The 22,283-nt window shown below is 43.8% G+C and overlaps 1 protein-coding gene across 7 annotated transcripts in view; it reads left to right on the forward strand.

The window, feature by feature from the left end:
* The window catches only part of ENTPD6 (ectonucleoside triphosphate diphosphohydrolase 6), a 32,572-nt gene extending 20,490 nt beyond the window's left edge, over nucleotides 1-12,082 (forward strand). For 4 of the 7 annotated variants that reach the window (XM_075564180.1, XM_075564179.1, XM_075564182.1 and 1 more), the window contains exons 10-14: nucleotides 158-259; nucleotides 2,075-2,215; nucleotides 8,544-8,600; nucleotides 9,823-9,935; nucleotides 10,265-12,082. In XM_075564180.1, coding sequence (XP_075420295.1) covers nucleotides 158-259; nucleotides 2,075-2,215; nucleotides 8,544-8,600; nucleotides 9,823-9,935; nucleotides 10,265-10,366 — 515 coding nt within the window. In that variant the 3' untranslated portion in view covers nucleotides 10,367-12,082. The remainder of the gene's footprint in view (nucleotides 1-157; nucleotides 260-2,074; nucleotides 2,216-8,543; nucleotides 8,601-9,822; nucleotides 9,936-10,264) is intronic. The other 3 variants (XM_075564183.1, XM_075564185.1, XM_075564184.1) reach the window with 3 other exon arrangements.
* Nucleotides 12,083-22,283: the final 10,201 nt, after the last annotated feature.

Raw genomic sequence — 22,283 nt, forward strand, 5'->3', positions numbered from 1 at the left:
GTGCACCTCCACGAAAGCTCGTCTACAGTTGATCTAGATGCAGCAGTGTCTGAATTCTGAACTTACAGTCATCGGTGTCCCCAGTATCCATCTCAGGGACCTGTGAGCCCTAGTCCTGGTGTTGTCACTTGCCTTTGTGCCAATCCCTCTATTTCAGCTAAGGATGGAAAAGAGCTGGTCAGCCCTTGTCTGCCTGCTGGCTTCAAAGGAGAATGGGAGCATGCTGAGGTCACATACAAAATTTCTGGAGAGAAGACAGGTAGGTGGCTTGTTCACCAGTGTTTATAAGGTTGAGGGTGTCCGAGTGCCCCCTGCCCAAGAACCTGGCCAGGGAGAAGAGATAACTTTTAGTAAGTGTCTCAGTAATGAGTGGGGTGGGCCTAATCCTTGTTGGATCCCCTGACTTGTACCAGAATAACACTGGGGCTGCTCCACAGGGAGTCACTCCGCCCCTGTTTGTGTTACCAAGCACTGTTTTCACACAGGAAAAACCAAGTGTGTCAAGCTGAGAGAAACAGCTACATCTGAGCTGTTGGCCCAGGAGCACACCAAGCAGCCTGGCGGGAGCAGAGGGAGAGACCTGGGCCCTTCCTTTAGAAGCGATTCTGCTTCCCTTGTACTGCCTGATGGCAGGGCCTTTCTAGGCTCACCCTCATCCTGGACACATTGGGTGCCCTATGCCCATTTAGTTGCTTCTGAAGGAAATATTGTTCCCTAGCTCCATCTACAGACATGTAATGTGTCTGTCTTGTCTATAGCCCGGTCCCAAGAAGGGGTTGTTGTGTGTACTCCAGCCTTTGGAAAGTCAGCGGTGGATGATACAGACAACTCCTATATTGGGCTGACATAATAGTGGGAGGTGTTGGACAAGAAAATAATAGAAATGCTTTGAAGAAAAAGGAAACTGGGAAAGAGCAAGGGAGTACTGTGGAGAAAGACAGGCCTCGCATGATTACACTTGAATCAAAAGGAGACAAGGTCGGGGAATATGCCTCATGGAGAATGAGCTTGGATCTAAAGCAGTAGTTCTGGGATGTTGGGGCCATCTGCAACGGCCCTGGGCATTTCCTACGTGTAAGAAACACGTGTGACTAGCCTGATGGGGAGAGTGGAAAGAAATGAATCCAAGGGCAGGATTGTAGCTCAGCACTACTAGGGGGAAATGGGAAACCGTCTCTGGATAGAAATGGAGCGTGGAGACCAAGCTGGTCGAGGACTCCTTGGAAGCAAAGAGAAGTGCTGGATGCTGGTTAGGGTCTGCTGACAGTTTGGATCTGAGTTGTGAAGGGTGGAGTGTCACAGGGCCACATGGAGAAACTGCAGGTGGCAGGTGTGAGCAAGGTAGAACAGGTCGAAACGAGATGTGTGGAAGTGCTGTCAGACGCCAAAGGCAACCCCTGAGCCTCAGGATCCTTGTGGATTCCTCCTCCCGAGCCACCATTGTGATCTCAGAATGTTGCCGGGTAGGGCTCCCTTAGGTCTCCGTTTCCTCATCTCTGTGACAGAGAGAATGGATCCCTCATGTTCAAGGTTAATGAAGACCAAGCAGGGCGTGCTCATTCAAGCAGGCCAGCGTTGAAAGAAGTGTGGCCAGAATGCACCTTAGGGGTAAGGATGGCAAAACTACCTCTTACATACTTGGCACATGTTGTCAGGAGAGACTAGTCCCTGGAGAAAGGAATCATGTGTGGTAAAGCAGAGGGGCAGCACTACAGAGGAATGCCCTCAAGGAGATGGACTGACCCTGTGGCTGCAACAATGGGCTCAAGCAGAGAACAATCGTGAGGATGGTGCAGGATAGGGCCATGTCTTGTTCTGTTGTGCATAGGTTGCTATGGGTTGGAACCAACTTGATGGCACCTAACAACAGCCTGGAGTCCTTTTGGCTAGTTGAGGTGATGCAGTATGCTGGAGGCAGTCCCCAAAGGGTCCTGTAGAAGTGTATGTGGATCCAGTAAACAGACCCCATTGGGGTCCTGCTCTGCCTTGTTGACCAGGTCTGGTTCTTGAGTGCCCCAGCAGGACCGAGCATTCAGGATCTCCTGACCCTGACATTGTGCTTATCCTCTGCCAGCAGCCAACTCCTACAAGCTATGTGCCAACAGAGTGTCAGAAATCCTTCGAAACAAAGTGCACAAGACAGAGGAGGTGAAGCATGTGGATTTCTATGCATTCTCATACTATTATGACCTTGCTGCTGAAGTCAATCTCATTGGTAAGGACAACACCTGATTGAGCTATCTGAACAGGAAGTCCCTACAGGCATCCCAGGGTGAGCCTTCCCCAGGCAGTTTGAGGTCATCAAATTAAAAATGGTGTCATGAAAAGGCATCAACCAACTTTTTATTATATGAGGCCTCTTGGAAACATTCATGGAAAAATTCCGTTATCTTATTTTTTGTGAATTGAGTGACGGTTTACAGAGCACATCATTTTTACTTTCAATGACTCATTCAAACCTCTCAGTGTTCTACTCTGTCTTTCCATTAACTTTTTGTCCTTACGTCTTCCCCTTCACTCAAGTTAATACCTCTCTGCCTCTAGCCTGGCTTCATCTTTCCCTCCCAAGTGTTCTGGAATTTGCATTTTTCTCATGTTTATCCATGGATTGCTTGTCACTGGTATTTCAAAGTCAGCAGGGTCACCCAAAGTGAACAGGTTTCAGCGGAGCTTCCACACTAAGAAGAGACTACACGGAAGGACTCAGCTCCCACTTTGGAGGAAGTGGCCAATGAAAACCTTATGCAGACCTTAGAAACACTGTTAGATACTTAATACCTAATCAATGGAAGGAAAGCATTATTGGAGATAGTCCGGAGAACAGGCTGCTTGGGTCAGAAAGTACTCGAAATGACGAGGAAAAGCTGATTTCTCAGAGTGGAGTGCACCATGGTGATGTGAGTTGAGAAAACCTGGGAGTGGAGTCTTCAAGATCTTCAATTGCTGATGGGGAATGACTCAAAGTAACAAGAAACAGCTACAAAAAATTGTTAATGATCAGAACTTGGAATGTATAAATTATATATCTAAGAAAATTGGAAGTGGTCAAAAATTAAATGGAAGGTATAAAGATTGATATCCTAGGAATTAGAGCTCTTAAATGGACTTGAATTGGCCATTTTTAATCAGAAAACCATTTGATTAACTTTGTCAGGAATAACATAGTCAAAATGAATGGCATGACATTCATTCTCAAAAAGGACATTTAAAAAGCAATCATGAATTACAATTCTGTCTGTAATAGGATTATATCTATCCACCTTCAAGGAAGCCCAATCAATATAACTATTATTCAAATTCATGAACCAACCACAAAAGCTTGTGAGGAAGAAAGTGAAGAATTCTACCAACAACTTCAGTCTGAAATTGATCAAATATATAATCAAGAGGCATTGATGATTATTGGTGATTGGAATGGAAAAGTTGGAAATGAAGGAAAAGTAGTTGGAAAATATGAACTTTGTAATCGAAATGAAATTAAAGATTGCTTGATAGAATTTTACAAGAATGACTTCTTCATAGAAAATCCTTCTTGTTAACAACATAAAAGGCAACTATACACATGTACTGCACCAGATGGAGTACACAGAAATCATATTAAATACATCTTTGGGAAAAGATGATGCTCAATATCAGCAGCTAAAACCAGGCCAGGGACTAGCTACAACAGACCATCAATTGCTCGTATGTAATTTAGGAGAAAGCTGAAGGCAATTAAGAGAAGTTCACAAGAGCCAAGATATAATCTTGAGTCTATCCATCTGAATTTCTAGAGCATCTCCAGAACAGATTTGGTGCATTGAACACTAATGACAAAAGACCTGATACTCTGTGGGAAGATACTAAGACCTCTTGAGGAAGCAAACGGTCATTAAAAAACAGGAAAAAAAGGAAAGATCAAAAAGGATGTCAGAAGAGACTGAAAGTTACTGTTATTCATAAGAGTAGCTAAAGCAAATGAGAGGAAAGATGAAGTCGGGAGCTGTATAGAAAATTTCAAAGGGCAACTCGAAAAGACAAAGCCAAGTACTATAATGAAATGTGTGAAGACCTAGAATTATAAAACCCAAAGGAAAGAACATGCTCAGCATATCTTAAAGGAAAAGAGCTGAAGAAAAAAGTCAAGCCTTGAATGGAAATCTTGATTCTATGGGAAAAATATTGAATGAGGCTGGGAGCATCAAGAGAAAATGGAAAGAATACTGAGTCACTGTCCCCAAAAGAACTAGTCGACATTCTACATTTCAGAAGGTGGTATATGAGTAAGAACCAATGATCCCGAAGGAAAAGTTCAACTGTACTGAGGGACTGGGTGAGAATGTCATGCAGCTAAATCCTCCAGGCTCATAGCTACGGGTCTGGAAAGCAAACTCCAGTGGGAAGACCCTCACAGTTAAAAGATATAAATAAATCTGAATATGCATTCTCATGACTTAACATAGTCCCTCCAATAACCACCCCCATAAAGGAACTGTCATAAAGGAGCTACCATATAAGATGAATCATTCTTGTGTCTGGCTATTCGCTCTGCCTGGAGGTTATCTGTAGATAAGAGCAATCAGGTTCTATAGCCAAACCACCATGAAATGTAACAACCCCCATAAAATGTACCAATCTCCTGTGGAAGGCTCAGTAGGATTTGAGGTCAACTAGCACTAAGTCAAGACAATGACTCACCTCATTGCTGGTTTATTATGTTACCTGCTCATGATATCACTTATTGATTATATTATATGTTGGCTATATGAATATACCCATTGGAAAATACATTCACTCTCTCAGTCCTGACATGGCATCAGGAGCCCCTGTATCCCCACAGTCTGCCTGTCTCTATCATTTTCCACAATTGCAAAGTCACTCCTGAGGACCCGTTCAAGTGTTGGGGGCTTCCCATTACCCCAACATTGACTAAGAACAAGGCATCAGGAATTGATGAAATATCAATTGAAATGTTTCAGCAAGATGATTAACCACTGGAAGTACTCACTCATCTATGCCACGAAATTTGGAAGACAACTAGTTGGCCAACTGACTGGAAGAGATCCATAGTTGTACCCATTCCAAAGAAAGGTAACCCAACAGGATGCTCAAACTAGAAAAATATCACTGATATCATAATTAAATAAGTATATGTTGCTGTAACATAAGTAAAATGTTGCTGAAGATCATCCAACAATGGTTCTGCAGTACATTGACAGGGAGCTGACCAAAGGTTCAGGCTGGATTCAGAAGAGGACATGGAACAAGAGATATTATTGCTGATGTCAGATGGATCTTGACTGAAATCAGAAAATACCAGATGAAGGGAGACATCGGACAGTGTAAGACATGAAAGAATATTAATAATTTATAAATTATCAAGGGTTCATGAGGGAGGGAGGGTAAAAAATGAGAAGCTGATACCAAGGGGTCAAGTAGAAAGCAGATGTTTTGAGAATGATGATAGCAACAAATGTAAAAATGCTGTACACAATAGGTGGATGGATGGATTTTGATAAGAGCCCCTAATAAAATGATTTTTTAAATTAATTTTTTTAAAAACAAAATACCAGAAGGATGTTTACTCGTGTTTAATTGAATTATGCAAAGACTCTCGACTTTGTGGACCAACAGGTAACATGATCAGTGGAGAAAAGTGTGAAGTTGTCAAGGATTTCATCATATTTGGCTCCACAATCAATGCTCAATCAAGAGATGGAATGATGTGCTGAGTAAATGTGCTGCATAAGACATCTTGAAAGTGTTGAAAAGCAAGGATGTCACCTTGAGAACATAGGTGTGCTTGACCCAAGCCGAGGTATTTTCAATGACCTCATATGCATCTGAAAGTTGGCCATTGAATAAGGAAGCCCAAAGAATAATTTATTCATTTGAATTATGGTGTTGAGGAAAAATATTGAACGTACTTGGGCTGCCAGAAAAACAAACAACAATAAATCCGTCTTGGAAGAAGTACAATCAGAATGCTCCTGATAGGGAAGGATGGCCAGACTTATGTACTTTGAACATGTTGTCAGGAGAGACCGATTCCTGGAGGAAGAAATTATGTTTGGCAAAGTAGCAGGCAGCACAAAGGAGGAAGACCTTGGACAATAGGGACTGACACAGTCAACCCTGACAATTATTGTGACGATGACACGGGATCGGGCATTTCCCATTGTGTTGTATTTAGGGTCGCTGTGGGTTGGAACGAACTCGATGGTATCTAACTACCAGGGGCCACTCTGAGAAAGCCTCCCCACATCAGGACACCCTAGTATAGGGCAAGGCAAAGGATGGCCTCTCTGACCTTCAGCCTAAGCCTCATGTCCCTCTGGTATACATCATAGGTGGGTCCCTGGCAGCGCCTTGGACCCTGCTAGTTTCCACCCAGAGCCCAGGACTGCTACCTAAGCCACTACACCCCACCACATGGCTGGGTTAAGGGGTCACCTACAGCACACTCAGTGTGAGCCCTCACCCACCTGCAGAACACCCGCTAGGGGGCTGGGTACCTTCAGGGATCCCAGGAAGTGGTGACACAGCTCAGGGATGCATGGCAGCAGGGCTCAGCAATGCCACACGGTTCAGCATGGCTTTTCCTTTAGTATTATATCCACCATGTGCTGTCCACATACTGGCATGTTTCTACTACATCTCTGTCACTCTGCCTCATTGATCACACCTGTTCTGGAGAAGGCTGAGTCTTTGGTCAGAAATCTCATCCCTTAAGGCCAACACTTGCTAATTCGTGAATCCCCACCATTGAAGAAGAATCAGAGGAGACTGTGTTCCCACACAAGGAGCAGCCTTTTCGAGGAGTTGGGCAGCCCTGAACCCACCTCAGTCTCTCCTAGACATGGAAATTTGGGACGTGTCTGAGGACCCAATTATAGTTCCTTGGAGCCAGGTGTTCCTTGTGTTCTCCTTCCACTGGTGGCTGAGGCCTGCAGCCCCTCCCTCCCGCAGTGCTCCACAAAAATGTTGCCTGTTTGTCCCAAGGCCATCTTTGCAACCCAGCAAACCCCTTTATTTTTAAAAGTGGGTTGTTTTTGTTTAAACTTGAGAACTCGATATGAGAATACTGTCACTGAGATTTGCTCTGTGAGTTCAGGAAATCTAATCCCATACTTTTTCTCTCTCTCTTTTGACAACCTCTTTAATATTATCTTTCTTTCCTGTTTTCTTTTTTTTTTAATCATTTTATTGGGGGCTCGTACAATTTTTGTAACAATCCATACATACATCCATTGTGTCAAGCACATTTGTACATTTGTTGTCATCATCATCCTCAAAACATTTGCCTTCTACTTGAGCCCTTAATATCGGCTCCTCATATTTCCCACTCCCTCCTCACTCCCCCCACCTCATGAACACTTCATAATTCATAAATTATAATTTTGTCATATGTTATACTATCTGATGTCTCCTTCCACCCTCTTCTCTGCTATCCATCCCCTAGGGAGAAGGCTATATGTAGATTCTTGTAATCGGTTCCCCCTTTCCACCCCACATTCTCTCCACCTTCCAGTTTTACCACACTCACCACTGGTTCTGAAGGGGTCATGTGTCCTGGATTCCTTGTGTTTCCAGTTGCTATCTGTACCAATATACATCCTATGGTCTAGTCAGATTTGTAAGGTAGAATTGGGATCATGATAGCAGGGGGGAGGAAGCATTTAAAAACTAGAGGAAAGTTATATGTTTTATCGTTGCTACCCTGCACCCTAATTGGCTCATTTCCTCCCTACAACCCTTTAGTAAGGGTGTGTCCGGTTGGCTACCAATGGGCTTTGAGTCTCCAATCTGCACTCACCCTCATTTATAATGATATGATTTTTTTGTTCTTTGATGCTTGATACCTCGTCCCTTCGATAGCTCATGATCACACAGGCTAGTGTGTTTCTTCCATGTGGCCTTTGTTGCGTCTGAGCTAGATGGCCGCTTGCTTATCTTCAAGCCTTTAAGACCCCAGACGCTATATCTTTTGATAGCCGGGCACCATCAGCTTTCTTCACCACATTTGCTTATACACACGTTTGTCTTCAGCGATCGTATTGGGAAGGTGGGCACTCACTGATATAATTTTTAGTTCTTTGATGTCTGATAACTGGTCCCTTCTACACCTCATGGTCAGACAGGCATAATTTTATTTTCCTTAACTTCTAATTAAGTGTTTTCTCTCTGTGCAGTCGGAGACCCTGTTGAGCTTCCCCTTGGTGGATGTTTCAGGGCAAGGGGTATGATGATCCTGAAAGCCGTGGCTCAGCACCCTGCCTGATCATCCCGTACCTTCCCACCTGACCATCCCGTACCTTCCCACCTCATAGACCTCAATCAATGAGCAAAGTGCCTAATGCCTCTTAACAACAATAGGTTTTTAGCCGGCAGGGTATCTCACAAGTTGATCTCAGCAAATTACCCCACATGTTGACCTCAGCCTGGGGAACTTTCCATATTGCCAAGAAGCCCTGTCCCAGCCTCCCACTTGACACCGATGCCTTGACAATTTCATGGGCCTTGTGGCTCTCATCCTAATTCGGTGTCTGTTTCTTGTCCCACAGATGCAGAGAAAGGAGGTGACTTGGTGGTTGGAGACTTTGAGATTGCAGCCAAGTATGGTGAGTAATTACTGAACCGCCCAGGATCAGAGAAGCCACAGGTAGGAAGGACCCAGGTACTAAGGCAGGTGGGACTGGCCCCACATGGGACAGATGCCAATAGTACTGCAGATATGCTCCAGTATAAAACCTCTTGGATCTTATTAATAATCCTGCTACCAAACTATCACTAAGAGGATGTGAGGTGTTCATCATGCACTCAGGAACCCATATCCACCCAAACCCGAGTCTGTCATCTCCTCACTGCATGGCGGCAGCAGTTGTCCTGACTGACGAGTCCTTGATGTTGCTCACTGTGAAGAGCGGACTCCTTCCATTTCACTTTTCTGCTGTTCAAGCAGCAAATTCATGACTGTGCCTGGGTCTGAAGAAGTCAGAGCTGTGCCTAGTGGAGATCCTCGGGAAGAACCAGGCACCTGCCACCCGCCTGCTCGCTTTCTTTTATGCCCCACTCACCACCACCACTACCACCACCGTTGCCAAGGTGTGAAAGTGAAGTCTCTTTTTCAATATTCTTATTCCATATTTATTGACTAGCTCATCTGATACTTTGTATTTTTAACAATAGGAAAAATAATAAAATGAATAAAAAACTTGGCTTGACCATATTTCTCAGTGGTTTGACAGATATAATGATTGATTTAGCACTTGTGTATAATAATCATCCTCCATTTTCATGTAACTTCAGTTCTTTAATACTGGCCTTTGAAACTTAACTAACCACCATGTGATCAGTGAAGAGTAGGCATAGTTTGCTCTTTTGGTTGCTAGTTTTCATATCAATAGACTTAAACTTTTTTCCCCCTCTATTTTTCTCTACAGTTTCTCCATATATGGTTCCTGCCCCCACAAAATGACTTTTTCCCTAATGTTTATATCATTTCTGGGTTTGTCCCCTACGGACACAGCATCCATGACCCTCCTTCAGGCAACAAATCCTGAGAACTCTGGGCAGACTAGTGAAGAATGAGAATGGGTTCTTCGGAGCCTGAAGGACCCCGGGTCCTGTACTGAGACTGCCTTTGGAGGAGATTGCAGAATTTGCCCCTGACCTTCTTGGGTGCTCCTAGCCAACCGCTCTCTAGCCTGAGCTATACTCTTGTTATCTATAACTCATGTTAGACGCCCCTTGAGTTGGTGGAATTGTTTGTACCCTCTCCCCACAGCCCCCCAAAGTGTATCATCTGGTCACTGATTAGGACCTCCTCATATTTGCCCACAGTGTGCCGAACGATGGAGACTCACACACACAGTAGCCCGTTTGTGTGCATGGACCTCACTTACATCAGCTTCCTGCTCCAAGAATTTGGGTTTCCAGAGAACAAAGTACTGAAGGTGAGTCCTAGGGATATAACAAGGAAGCACTGTTCCATGGGATGTTACAATCCCTGCCTCCCCCACCTATCCTCAGTCGGGGAAGCTCCTGGGAAGCACTGCCTTGTCTGGCAAACTGCTCCTCTAATCCCTACCCTTCCACCACCCCATTCCCCTAAGTACCTGAGAAGCAGTCCCTTGGTGGGTGAAATGCCCTGGCTCTTGCCCCCATCTCTGATCCCCTGCTCCGGGAGATGCCTGTGAGGTATGACCCAGGCAAGTTGCAACCCTCCCTGACTGGTTCTCCACTGCAAGGATGGCTCTGGCTCACCTCCCTTTGTTTCTTCAAGCTGACTCGGAAGATTGATGACGTTGAGACCAGCTGGGCTCTGGGGGCTATTTTTCATTACATTGACTCCCTGAACAAACCCAAGGAACCCACCAACCAATAGCTTCCCAGATCCTGGATGTGAGCTGCCTCGCCCTCCCTGTAAGCACTCGTGTGTACTGGATGCCCTCACACAAACGGCTGCCGTCTTCAACAGGGCCAGACACCTTTGCGAACTCTGTCCCCGGCCCGAAGCAGGCTCAGTCCTTAATCACTGCAATTCTGTCCTAGGCAGGTTGGAGGGGGCCAGGATGGTGAGGGCCGAAACCCAGTGTATCTCCCTGCAAGACCTGGAGTCTAGAGGGCAGAGGGCACTCAGCCCCAGCGCCTTGCTCTGAAACACTGCCTTTAGGTGGGCATTGGCCATACTTCTAAGCCTGTGTGAGCTAAGTGAGCGGTAACCCTAAGCCTTTGAGGTGAGAGGCAGCCACAGTGTACCCTCTGTTCCCCAGGGAATTTGATGAAGAGCAGTGAGCTCTTGAATATTCAAATGGTAATCTCTTCCTTAGCTGTAGATTGGTGTGGGGTTAACTGAGTAGCTGCCACTCTGAATCGAGGAGAGAGAAGCTAGACCTGAGAGTCCCTCGCCTCCGCCTCAGTGGGAGTGCAGTTCTGCTGCAGGGCACTGCCAAGTCAGTGCTGTGAGAACTCTATCAGTTACTGCTACTGTACCCTCCCAGACCTGCCGGGGTGCTCGGGTACTCCTGCATCGGGCTCACTGGCCACTCTGAACCACGTGTGCAGCCAGGCCGGGCACAATTAGGAGCCCCAGGGCTCAGGCTTCTTAGTACAGACCCTGGCTGAGACTCGCACTGCCTGGGCCTTGGGGCACTGCTGCCCTCTATACTTGCCCACCCTCCGCACTCCCTTGGCCTCTGTCACACATTGACTTGTTCCTTCTCTTGTTCTTAACTGTGACTCGGCTCCTTACTGCCATGCCCATATCACTTACACAGTGAATGTACAATGTGGAATAAACTGGACAATGTGTCATTCACCCGAAATAAAAGCTTTACAACACTGTATCCTCCTGAAAGCCCTCTTGGCATGACCACAGCTATGGTCAGTGCACCAGGACTGCCAGGGATGCACTCACACCCAGGCCCGTCTATCAAAGAACTGGCCGCGCAGGGTATAGTATGTCTAAGTACCGTCAGGATACTTCATGAGGAAAAAATAAAGGCCATGAGTGAGGCCAGGCCACGCAGCCCTGCTGGTATCTAGCTAAAGAGGGAATGGCCTTTAGCTCACAGACTGTGGGGTCTGGACTCTAGCAAGGGGCCCAGGTTGACAGATGCACATAGACCTCTCACAGAGTGCGATTCCTGCAGGGCACAGGGGCCCACAGCAGATGGCTAGAGTGAGCCTTTCTGAATAGGTTACCTGCAGCTTAGTTTTCTGAAGCCAGAAAAGCCTGAGGGATCTGCACCAGTACATAAGAGGACAGTACCTGGATAGAGCCGCAGGACCTTGACCTTGACCTAGGGGCATGCTGCTTGTCCCTTTATCCCCTGGAGTTGCTGTGGGAGCTGGTGAGCAGGAAGAGAGTCTTGAGGGAAGACAAAGGGACTGTGGGTAAACAGTAAGAAAGTGGTGCTGCTTCCTGCCTCCTTCACTTTACTTTGAGGAGAGAAGAAGAATGTCAAAGAGACCAAGTAGAAGAATGTTTGGAAACTGATTGTGGTAGCAATTGTGCGATTCTGCTTGACATGATTGAAATGTGGAATGATATGATATGTGTTTTAAATCCCAACTAATAATAAAAAAATACAAATGGAAACCCTCTCTGGTATTTGAGCACTTCTGCACCTGCAGGATAGTGTATAAAAGGGGCTTCCACCCTAGTTTATATGCTGCCACCCAAACTCCGGAAGGCTGGAGAAGATCCCCCAGGACTGACGAATGAAACCAGAAGCCAGCCCTCTTTGCCAGTAGCGGAGAAATCCTGAGGCCTCTGAGTTCAGAACAGGCACTGCAGAAACTGTCTTCCCTGCCCACACTGACGCACGACTGCCTTAGCAGGTCCCCATCCAGCCCTTTCTCCCACAATTTCCAACAGATCAAGTATTTTTAGAACTCCGGAGGCAAGGAAATTTAAAAATGCATAAAGGTAAAAGAAAACATTGATTTGATCCGTTTAAAGGCAGTGATCTCACTCACATCTGAAAAAGAAAGTGTAAATAATTGGAACTATCCCGAGAGGTCACCAAATAAGTCATAGAATATTTTCAGTCCCAGCAAAATATGCAAGTCATTTATTTCACTGTGTTCTAATACAAGTGGACTCTCACCTTTGAAAAATAGCTGCATATGCACGTTGTGGGCATTGCGAAAGGTGAAGACTGGGGATAATGAGCACTGTTCACCCAGAACCCATGGGCATCTTCACTCAGAAGGGCCTTGCTTTCGCTTCCTGACAAGTACATGCACTAGCTCCCTATCCACACACTTGGCACCTGTTTTCCGTTAAGGTAGTAGAGGAGACGCCCGTAGTGCAAAGAACTGCTCTTACCCCGCAGGGGCGTCCCGTGTCCCCATATGTAAAGGATAGGACTTTAATCTTAATCAGCCCTTGCCAAAGTGTTCTGTTTCATACCCATGCACCTGTGTCATTCCTACTCTGCTGCCCCACAAGGTGTGGGTGGTGTACATTTCAGTGGCTGTTGCCAGATTTCCCTGGGTGAGGCTCTAGTTTACCAAAGACTCAGTGCCTGTTTCCCTTACCCACACAACCATGGTCAGGTGTTTTTTATCTTAGCCATGCCATCTAGCTTGTAAATAAAAAACTTTAAAAAAACAATGGTAGTTTTAATATGCATTGACCTAATGCTTCTAAGCTTAAGAGCCCCTGGTACTTCCTTTTCTGATTATGTTGGCACTTTTTTCTATAAGATCATAGGCATATTTCAGGAGACCATTATATAGAAAACAGTCCTGGTAGCACCGTTGCTAAAGCATTCCACTGCAAACCAAACCCATCAGCCACTCCGTGGGAGAACAAGGTGGTGAGCTGCCTCTAAACATTACAGCCTTAGAAACGCTCTGGGTCTGGAGTGGACTCAGTGACAAGTTTGGTTTGGTAGCACAATGGGTTAAGCATTGGGGCTGCTAGCTGACAGGTGTGCAGCTTAAGCCCACCAGTCTTTCTGCAAGAGAAAGATGAGGTAATCTGTTTCCATGCAGATCATGGCCTCAGAAACTCTAGTGAGGAGTGTACTGACGCGCAATTGACTGACTGACAGCCGTGGGCTCGAAGGCAATGAGGTAATTCCAAAAGCAAAGTTTCAGGAGCCTATGGAAACCAACAGTGTCAGTAACATGAACTATTAAAAAATAAGTAACTCAGGAAACTTAATAGGTGGTTAAGCAGATTTAACAAGCAATTTTAAAACTTCAGCAGCATACCATTTACCTCTAATTAATTAGTGCTTTATATATAATGTTTTAAATCATTTATATGTAAAGTTATCAGGAGCTTTGAACAAAATTTCCAATTGGTTGACATTTATATAACTGATAAACTGTTACAAGACAGTGGATCTTAATTATAGAACCCCTAAAGTTTTAAAAACAGGACATATTCAACAATCTCAAAAACTGAATGTGTTCATCAATTTTCAAAATGGGATATGTTCATTCGTTTTGAAAAAATGCTTATTAATCTCTATTGCTTTCTTGGTGTTAAATAAAAGTTCATAAATAAAGAAACCAGCCTTTCTGCTTTCAGTGAGCCTTGTTACCTCCCTACTTTTAAGGTTAGTATAAGGCTTAGCTGAAAGAGGATTGTTACAGTGCATAGATTTTTAACAGCATTTAAAAAGATGACCTTTAATGTCATGAATCAGAGAATTCTCTGTGTTTTTATAAAGAAAACTTGTAATTTTCTGACAAAAAAATAGAATTTTCCCAGATACAACTCTAAGGAAAACTACTCTGGGGTGTGCAATTTCTAGGTAGTAGAATTAAAACAAATTGTTTAGAGGGTATGCAATGTGAAGACTGTTTGAAGCAATTTGAGCTATTCATCCCAGAATTAGAGGCCTTAGATTATGGATATACAATTTATCTTCAATCAGGTATCAAAAGATCCAAAATAAACAATTATATCAATGAGAACCAGGGGGTCGGAGTGGAGACTAAGAACCCATCTGTAGACAATTGGACATCCCTCACAGAAAGGTCACAAGGGTGATTCAACCAGGTTGCAGTATAGCACCGACAAAGCAAACAACATTCCTCTAGTTCCTAAATGATGCTTACCCACTACTATCTTGACCCAATTCTGCTTGCCAAATCCAGCCAGACTAGATCATGTACATTGGTACAGATAAGAGCTCTCAACACATGGAATCCAAGACAATCCTTTGGAACAGTAGCGGGACTGAGTAGTGATACCATGAGAGTAGGGAGCGGGCAGGAAAAGGGGAGAAAATTGGAACTGATCACAAGGTTGGATATATAACACACATACCTGCCCCCAAGGGGGACGAATAATAGAAATGTGGGTGAAGGGCGACAATGGATGGTGTAAGAAACAAAATAACAACAATAATATATTATAATTGATCAAGAATTCACAAGGTTAGGGGACAGGGGAATAAAGAGGAGCTGATACCAAGGGCTCAAGTAGAAAATGTTTTGGAAACGATGGCAACATATGTACAAGTGTGCTTATAACAATTGAATTGTGGATTGTTATAAGATCTTTAAGAGGCCCCCAGTAAAATGATTAATAAAAAATGATCATCAATACTATTAGAATGATGGTCAAACATTGGATTTTTCCATTTTTCACCAGAGGCAAGTGGACCATGAATCATAAGAAAGCCATTTTCAGATTTTAACTGTCTAGTAATTACCGTATATGCCTTGGCTGACCCAAATGTCAGCCAAGGCACCTAATTTTACCACAAAACTATATTAAAATGTGCTGCAAAAACTCAGCTTAATAAGAGAAATGCAAACTAAAACAACAATGCGATTCCATCTAATATCCTCAAACATAGCCTAATTCAAAAATTCAGAAAGCAACAAGTGTTGCAGGGGTTGTGGGGAGATAGGAACTCTCATCCACTGCTGGTGGACTTACAGGTATGTACAGCCACTATGGAAATCGATTTTGCAATAACTAAAACAGATAGAAATTGAGCTATCATACAACCCAGCAATCCCCCTACTGGGCATACACCCAGAAGAGGCAAGAAACAAACCACAACCAGACATCTGTGCTCCAATGTTCATCACAGCACAGTTCACAATTGCAAGGAGTTGGAAACAACCCAAATTTCCATCAACCAATGAATGCATTAGAAAACTGTGTTACATACATACAATGGAGTACTACGTGTCCCTAAAAAGCAATGATGAATGTATGACTGACATCGCCACATGGGAAGAGCTGGAGGAAATTATGCTAAGCAGCGTAAGCCAAGCACAAAAACGCAAGTACAACATGAGTCCACTGAGGTAAGTTTTTAAAAACATGCAAAAGGCATAGGGAAAAAGCTACTGTATACAAACATTCCTGGATGAGGTCTAAGTAGCATGGCAGGGGCCAGTCCAAACCCAGGGATACATATGGTAGCCAACTAAAAAGGAGGGATTAAAAAGAGAAATGGGTAGCAATTGGTTATATCTCCACAGGGAAAGAGGGACCAGACTTCAACCTGGTGCTCCAAGATGTGAATGCAACATACCAGCATGAGGCATGGAACCAGTAGAGAGGTCTGAGGGCCCAGCCCCAATCCCAAATACATGGACAGCCGCCCCTCCCCCCAGAAAAATTTACTCCAGAGGACAGCACTGAAGCTGCAGCTCAGAGAGACAGACATGTCTCATCAGAGCACTCGGGAGCAAATGAAGGGGGAGGAAGAGAGAGTGGAGCACAGCATGGCCCACCAAGCCTTGAGGACGATATCCCTCCTCAGAGCAGCCAATGCACAGAGAGGACCATATGGCTGGCCCCACTATGAGACATGACATCCCTTACTGACCCATAGTTCTACAGAGGACAACACAGTAGACACAGTGTGGGGACTGTGCCCAATCTGACCCCACCACACTGAGGCAAAACGCTAAGGGTGCGCAACAGAACAGCAAGGGGAACAGAACAAGGAAGTCCCGAAGGAATACGAAAATAGACTTTGGGGCCAGGGAGTGGCACCCCATCAGACTCGACCAGAAAACACTCCTAAGGGTCAACAAACAGACCTTGAACTATTTACAGGTTTTTCCTTTTTTTGTCATTTTGATGTTGTTTTGCTTTGTTGCTTTGTTTTGCTCTGTCTCCTTTTTTGTGCATATTATTTCTGCAGGTCTATCTAGATCAGATAGGCTGGATAAACAATACGAAAGAGAAAACAGTAGGACTGAAGGTTGGGGAGTAGGGGTGAATATGGAAGAGGGAGAGGTGGGACAAAGGACGTGGTGTTAACAAACCCAGGTACAAGGGAACAATAAGTGATCCAAAATCGGTGATGAGGAGGGTGTAAGAAGCCTGGTAGGGCTTGATCAAGGGCAATGTAACCAAGAGGAATTACTGAAACCCAAATGAAGGCTGAGCATGATAGTGGGACAAGAGAAAAGTCAAAGGAAATAGAGAAAAAAAAACCTAGGAGGCAAAGGGCATTTATAGAGGTCTAATTACATCATATATATTTATATGATGATGGAGAAATAGATCCATGTGCATATATTTATAGTTTTAGTATTAAAGTAGCAGATGGGCCTCTACTCAAGTACTCCCTCAATGCAAGAACACTTAGTTCTATTAAACTGGCATTCAATGATGTTCACCTTCCCGACACGATCACTGGAGGCAAAGTGGGTACATGAGCAAATATGGTAAAGAAAGCTGATGGCACCCAGCTATCAAAAGATATACTATCTTGGGTCTTAAAGGCTTGATAAACAAGAGGCCATCTAGCTAAGAAGCAACAAAGCCCACATGGAGAAGCACACCAGCCTGTGTGATCATGAGGTGTCAATTGGATCAGGTATCAGGCATCAAAGAACAAAAAAACGTATCATTGAAAATGAGGGGGAGTGCAGAGTGGGAACTCAAAGCCCATCTGTAGGCAACTGAACATCCCCTTACAAAAGGGTCACAGGAAAGAGATAAGCAAGTCAGAGTGCAATGTAGCAATGATGAAACATACAACCTTCCTCTAGTTTAATGCTTCGTCCACCCCCACCCCCACTATCATGATCTCAGTTCTACCTTACAAATCCAGCTAGACCAGAGGATGTACACCGGTACAGAAAGGAACTGGAAGCACAGGGAATCCAGGATAGACAAACTAGACGAACCCCTCAGGACCAGTGGTAAGAGTGGCGATACCAGTAGGGTGGAGGGAGGGTTGGGTAGAAAGGGGAACCAATTACAAGGATCTACATATAACCCCCTCCCTGAGAGACGGACAAGCAGAAAAGTGAAGGGGGATATCGGACAGTGTAAGACATGACAAAATAATAATTTATCAATTATCAAGGGTTCGTGAGGGACAGGGTCCAGGATGGAGGGAGAAAATGAACTGATACCAAAGGCTCAAGCAGAAAGAAAATGGTTTGGGAATAACAACAAATGTACAAATGTGCTTGACACAATGGATGGATGGATGGATGGTGATAAGAGTTGTACAACCCCCCAATAAAATGATTTAAAACAAAAAAACCCAAAGCTTTGCAGATGCAAAAAAAAGAAAGAAAAGAAATTGGGACAAAACTCAGGGCCCTAGTGCTGGGTATACATAGACTATCAGATACAACAAAGGACACACACATTGTAGAAGACAAAATGGATGACTGGGACTTATTAAAAATAAATCAAAATATTTCATCAAAGAGCAAAATGGAAGTTTGTGGATTAGGAAAATATATTTAGCAATGATATAATGAGCAAAGGACTAATTACTAAAATATACAGAATTCTGTAACAATACAATAAGAAAAAACAACCCTCTTAAAAGGTGGGCAAAGAACTTGAAAAGACAATTCACAAAGGATGATACCAGAATGACTAACAAGTACATGAGGAAATGCTCTCCTTCACTAGCCATCTGGGAAATAAAAATAAAAACAACCATAAGATACCACCTTACACCCACAACCAAAGCCCAATTTACAAAAAACAGAGAACAACAAATCCTGGAGAAGGTGTGGAGAAACTGGAACATATACACTGCTGGCTGGTTGTAAATATGTACAATCACATGAAAAGTGACACGCCGAGTCCTAAAAGAGCGAGCAATAGAAATACCACACAACCCAGCAATACCATTGCTGGGCATATAATCTAAAAAATTGAGAGACAGATCACAAACCAACATATGTTCTCCCCTGTTAATTGTAGCACAATTCATAACAGCAAGAAATTGGAAACAGCTCAAATTCCAATTAGTATAAGAATGGCTAAGAAAAACTTTGGTACATACACACAATGGAATACTACCCATCGCTGAAAAACAGTGATGAAACACCTCATGACATGGAGGGATCTGGAAATCAATATGCTGAGTGAAGTCAGTCAATGGGTTCACTGCTCTAAGGATAAACACCAAACTAAAGGCAAACTCATGCTTTCAGGCCATTAACCAGGTAACTCAGTAGAGAGCCTGACTAGTGCTCACGAACCACGCACCATCCTCTCCATATGTATACCTTGAAAACCACGTTGACAGAGGAGTCCTTAGTTCAGTTGCAATCAGATTTTCAAAAGGTGGGGAAGGGGAGATATTTATTTTAAATGTATCCAGTTACCCACAAGCTAAATTAAGACTTACTTTTTACTTGATTTTTCAAATTAGTATATACCTTTCTTGATTTAAAATGTGTCAGACTCAATTAGTGAAACACAGCATTTTGGTATGGCAAAGCCACATGAAAGAATTGTTCCATGAATGATGACATGTTCTACTAAACAGCAGTAAGATTACAGTCATTTAAAGGAGTTAAGAGAATCTAAAGATCGCTTGCTGCCAACAAACAGTCCTTGAACTAACTACAAGCTTTTCTTTCTTGTTGTGTTTTGTTTTTTTGTCATTGGTTTGCTGTTCTTTTTTTTTTTTTTTATATTGTTGCTTGGTTTTGTTCTGTCTTGTTTTTGTGCATGTTATTATCTCCACAGGTCTGTCTAAATAAGATAGGATGGATGAACAACTTGGAGGAAAAAACAATGGGACAGACAGTTCCGGGGGTACATGGGACAGGGGGAGGTGGGGGGTAAGGTAGTGGTGTTAACAAACCCAGGGACAAGGGAACAATAAGTGATCCAAATTGGTGGTGAGGAGGGTGTAGGAGGCCTGGTAGGGCATGATCAAGGGTAATGTAACCAAGAGGAATAACTGAAACCCAAATGAAGGCTGAGCATGATAGTGGGACAAGAGAAAAGTCAAAGGAAATAGAGGAAAGAGCTAGGAGACAAAGGGCATTTATAGAGGTCTAAATTCAGGCATGTACATATGCAAATATATTTATATATTAGAATGAAGAAATAGATCTATGTGCATATATTTATAGGTTTAGTATTAAGGTAGCAGAAGGACATTGGGCCTCCACTCAAGAACTCCTTCAATGCAAGAATACTTTCTTCTATTAAATTGGCATTCTATGATGCTCACCTTCCCGACACAACTGCTAAAGACAAAGCGGATAAATAAGCAAATGTGGTAAAGAATGCTGATGGTGCCAAGCAGACATCTAGCTCTGAAGCAACAACGCCCACATGGAAGAAGCACACCAGCCTGTGTGAAGGTATCAGGCATCATCAGAACAAAAAATCTTATCATAGTGAATGAGGGGGGGAGTGCGGAGTGGAACCCCAAAGTCCATTTGTAGGACACTGGACATTCCCTTACAGAAGGGTCTTAGGAAGGAGATGAGCCAGTCAGGGCGCGATATAGCAACGATGAAACATACAACTTTCCTCTAGTTCCTAAATGCTTCCTCTTCCCCAACAATCATGATCCCAATTCTACTTTACAAATCTGGCTAGACCAGAGGATGTACACTGACTGGTACAGATAGGAACTAGAAATGCAGGGAATCCCAGGCGGGTGATCCCTTCAGGACCAGTGGTGTGAGTGGCGATACTAGGAGGGTAGTGGGAGGGTGGGTTGGAAAGGGGGAACTGATTACAAGGATCTACATGTGACCTCCTCCCTGGGGGACAGACAACAGAAAAGTAGGTGAACGGAGACGTCGGACAGTGGAAGATATGACAAAATAATGATTTATAAATTATCAAGGGTTCATGAGGGAGGGGGGAGCAGGGAGGGAGGGGTAAAAATGAGGAGCTGATGCTAGGGGCTTAGGTGGAAAGCAAATGTTTTGAGAATGATAAGGGCAATGAATGTACAAATGTGCTTTACACAATTAATGTAAGTATGGATCGTGATAAGAGTTGTATGAGCCCCTAATAAAATGATTTTTAAAATTTTTAACAAGATCGCTTGCTGAAGATTATCCAACAACAGTTGCAGCAGTGCATTGACAGCGAACTCCCAGAGGTTCAGGATGGATTCAGAAGAGGGCATGGAACAAGGGATACCATTGCTGATGTTAGGGATATTGACTGAAAGCAGAGAATACAAAAAAGATGATTACTTGTGTTTTATTGACTATATACAAAGGAATTAGACTGTGTGGATCATAACACTCTGTGGCTACCCTTGAAAAGAATGAGAGTCCTAGAATACTTCATTGTGCTCAGGAAGAACTCGTACATGGATGAAGAGGCACTTGTGTGAACAGAATAAGGGAAGACTGAATGGTTTCAAATCAGGAAAAGGTTGTGTCGTCTCATCATACTTATTCAATCTGTACGCTGGGCAAATAATAAGAGAAGTTGGATTATATGAAGAAGAATGTGGCATCAGAACTGGAGGAAGATTTATTAACAACCTGCCTTCATGACACAACCTAGCTTGCTGAAAGTGAGGAGGACCTGAAGGACCAGGATTGCAGCCTGGTTTACAACTCAATGGATTACTTTATGGATTACAACTCAGTGTAAAGAAGACAAAAATCCTCAGAAGTGGACCAGTAAGTAACATCATGATATATGAAAAAAAGGTTGAAGTTGTTAAGGATTTTATCTTGCTTGGATTCACAATCAATCTTTGTGGAAGATGTGTTACATTGGGTAAATATGCTGCAAGGATTTTCCTTTGAGTATGTCACCAAGATGTTCCTGAACCAAGCCATAGTATCTTTCAATTGCTTCATGTGAAAGTTGAACACTGAATAAGGAAGACTAAAGAATAATTGATGCCTTTGAGTTGTGGTGCTGGTGAACAATATTGAAAGTACCATGGACTGCTAAAAGGACAAACTAATGTGTCTCGAAGAAATGAGGCCAGAATGCTCAGAGGCAAGGATGGGAAGGCTTCATCTTACATACATTGGACATGTTGTCAGGAGCGCCCAGTCCCTGGAAAAGGACATCATGCTTGGTAAAATGAAAACGAAGAGGGGTGAAGACTGTGTAGTATGGAAGAGACCAGACCAAAACCAGGGTTGTACATGGTAGACAATGGTGGAGGAGGCGGGGAAAGGAAAACAAAAGGATGAATACAAGGAAGAAAAGGGTAGTGGGGTCATGGGGCATTAATCCACCCAAGGGGAGGGTATTGTTTATATCTCCACAGGGAAAGTGGGACCAGACTTCAACCCAGTGTCGCAAGGTGTGAATGCAATATCCCGGCGTGGAGTAGGGAACCAGTGGAGAGATCTGGGAGGCTGGCCCCAGAACCATAAATTAAGTGGATTCCTTCCTGCTCCTCCCCCGAAAAGAATTTGTTCCAAAGGACGACATTGACTCTGCAGCCCCGGGAGATGAACATATCTGATCAGAGCACACGGGAGAAGATGAAGGGGCAGGAGGAGAGAGTGGAGTACAGCCTGGCCCACCAGGCTGTGATGATGATGTTCCTGAGTAGAGCAGCCAGTCCACAGAGAGAACAACATGGCTGACCCCACTATGA

Source organism: Tenrec ecaudatus, chromosome 12 (assembly GCF_050624435.1).
Source record: "Tenrec ecaudatus isolate mTenEca1 chromosome 12, mTenEca1.hap1, whole genome shotgun sequence".
Lineage (NCBI taxonomy): Eukaryota > Metazoa > Chordata > Mammalia > Afrosoricida > Tenrecidae > Tenrec > Tenrec ecaudatus.